This window comes from Protobothrops mucrosquamatus, unplaced genomic scaffold (genome assembly GCF_001527695.2).
Source record: "Protobothrops mucrosquamatus isolate PMUCROS unplaced genomic scaffold, P.Mucros_1.0 scaffold6, whole genome shotgun sequence".
NCBI classification, from domain to species: Eukaryota; Metazoa; Chordata; class Lepidosauria; order Squamata; family Viperidae; genus Protobothrops; species Protobothrops mucrosquamatus.
The window spans coordinates 1,563,586-1,566,103 of record NW_015386393.1 but is presented as its reverse complement, the minus strand read 5'-3'; the positions used below and the strand labels follow the sequence as shown (position 1 = coordinate 1,566,103).

Genomic DNA, 2,518 nt, shown 5'->3' with positions numbered 1-2,518 from the left:
TTCCAGCAAGCGGGACTGGCCTAGGGGATTTTATAGGGGTTTTAATTACTTTTAAATTTGACATTCTCAAATATTTCATTTTAATCAAATTTTAACTAGGTGTAATATGTTAGCTTTTTATCATTTGTCAGCCGCCCTGAGTCCGAAAGGAGAAGGGCGGGATATAAATACAATTAATAAATAAATAAATAAATAAATACTGTACTAAATACTAAACATACTAAATACTGTTTGCCCCATAGAGCTAGTGGATTTTACCTGCTGACCAGGAATTGCTCATTTTTCTTTCAATTTTTTTCATCCCTGTGATAGGATTGGGATATTGATGAATACATTGTGGACAACAGCGCTGAAAAACCTAAAGACTGGGATGATGCAGCACAGGGCACCTGGCAGCCTCCTCTGCTCAAGAACCCTCTCTACAGGGTAAGGCACCACTTTTTCATGTTTTGAGGCGAACTTTGGGGAATTGGGTGGCCATTTGGGCAGCCAATACTGAGAACATTTGGTTTCTTTCAGGGGGAGTGGCGGCCCAGGAAAATCCCAAATCCCAACTACAAAGGCATTTGGGCCCATCCCCAGATTGCGAACCCTGAATATGTGCCAGACCCAAGCCTTTCTATTTATGAGAACATCAGCGTCATTGGTCTAGATCTTTGGCAGGTCAGCTGGGCTTCTTCCTGGTTCGTATGTTAATTGGGTGCCATCTTCATTGGCTGAAGTGAGCAGATTCCTGTTTGCATGAAAAAGAATTAGCAACGTAGCTGTTGATTCAAATGTATATAAACACGATTGTGTTCCTTAATTGCAGGTGAGATCTGGAACTATTTTTGATAATTTTTTGATCACTGATGATGAAAAGTATGCAAAGAAATTTGGTGATGAAACATGGGGCAAAACAAAGGTAAGAATGATCTCTTCTCTGGAATGCAGCCAAGGCGTAGATTCCTTCTGTGGTTGTATTGTTCTTTTATTACTTGACCCTTTTCTCAAAGAGCTATTTTTGCTTAGATGGCTGCTATTGGAACAGGGAATCCACTATGATTGTTCTGCAGGTTCCTTTCCAAAATAGCCACAGCCACACAGTAAAGCTGTTTGAGATGGCTTTCCCAGTATACCTGGATGGATGCTGACAGTTTTCTCACCTGGATGAGAAAATAAAAAGGGAGCCTCTTTGCTCTGTCCAATGGCAGCAGCTGTTGCACGTGGAACCGGAGCCCGTTCCGCCTGCAGCTTGTTCTTCCAGTTGTCATATTAGGTTAGTTGGGAGGAAACAGATCAAAGAAAATTCCTGCAAGGGAATAGATTTGCCCAGCTGGATATCTGAGATGACAGCAGGTTTCCTTAAGGTGATCTTTCTTTTTCCACTTAAAATTTCCAGAAGCCAGAAGAGGCAATGAGCAAGAAAGAAATAAAGAAAGAAAAGGAAAGGAAACAGAGAAAAACCCAGAAGATGCCAAAAAAGAAACCACCTCAAAAGAACAAATCTGAGAGGATTGTAGCGCAGAAGGAGGAGCTCTGATTTTTTTCTCAGAATTTAAATTGGAGCTAACAAGTGGAAGATATTAAGGGCTGGGGACCACGTTTGATTAAACAGATACCTTGGAAAACCGTTTGGTTTCAGCTGAGAATGATATCAAAAGGTTTTTGTTTTTTTTAGTAAAGTCAATTGTTGACAAAGAGAGTCCACAATTACTTAGTTTCCCTATCTCCATCATTCACCAGCAAAGACCCGTTTGTGTGAACCCAGATCGTTCACCAGCAAAGACACGTTTGTGTGAACCCAGAAGCAGGCAGAGGGCAGTAACTCTCCCAAATTATCTCTGGGGCTCGGGGGTTGCACGGGGAAGGGTGTGTGTGTCTCATTGCTATTTCTGAATTACCCCAGAAATCCTTCCTATGCAAAAAGTGGAGAAGGAGGGAGAAATGTCCCTTTCTAGCCTCGGCAGTCTTCTAGACCAGGGCTTTTCAACCGGTGGTACGCATACCACCTGTGGTACTTTGGCACCTGGTAGGTGGTACGCGACCATCCTAGACAAGTGTAGCAGGGGAGGGAAATGAGCTGAAGTGGCGGCAGCACCGCACAAGCCTGAGGGAGAGACAGATGGAGCTGCAGGGCTGTTGGGGCTTGGCAGAAGCCCCAGGATTGGTGCGCGCAGCTACAGCTGATTGGCGCTTCTGCAGGGTTATGGGGGCTGGGCAGGAGCCCAGGATCAGCGCGCGCTTCTGCAGGGCTGCAGGGGTGAGACAGAAACCCCAGGATCGGCGCTTCCGGCACACATGGAAGAGAAAAGAGGGGGAGAGAGGAGAGGCTATAAAACATTTCCACCCCAGGCCACCCCAACGATGCCCTTGACGTGATGGCCCGTTGCCTGGAGGCCGTACGGGTCTGGATGGGGAGGAACAGACTCAGGCTCAACCCTTCCAAGACCGAGTGGCTGTGGTTTCCGGCGCCTCGGCATAGTCAGCTGATGCCATCGCTGACTATAGGGGGCGAAACCTTGGCCCCCTCAGAGAG

The 2,518-nt window shown here is 46.0% G+C and overlaps 1 protein-coding gene across 1 annotated transcript in view; it reads left to right on the top strand.

Moving 5' to 3' along the window:
• The window catches only part of CALR3 (calreticulin 3), a 25,211-nt gene extending 23,689 nt beyond the window's left edge, over window positions 1-1,522 (top strand). Inside the window, exons 6-9 of the mRNA XM_015809915.1 lie at window positions 313-426; window positions 520-663; window positions 812-904; window positions 1,382-1,522. Coding sequence (XP_015665401.1) covers window positions 313-426; window positions 520-663; window positions 812-904; window positions 1,382-1,522 — 492 coding nt within the window. The remainder of the gene's footprint in view (window positions 1-312; window positions 427-519; window positions 664-811; window positions 905-1,381) is intronic.
• Window positions 1,523-2,518: the final 996 nt, after the last annotated feature.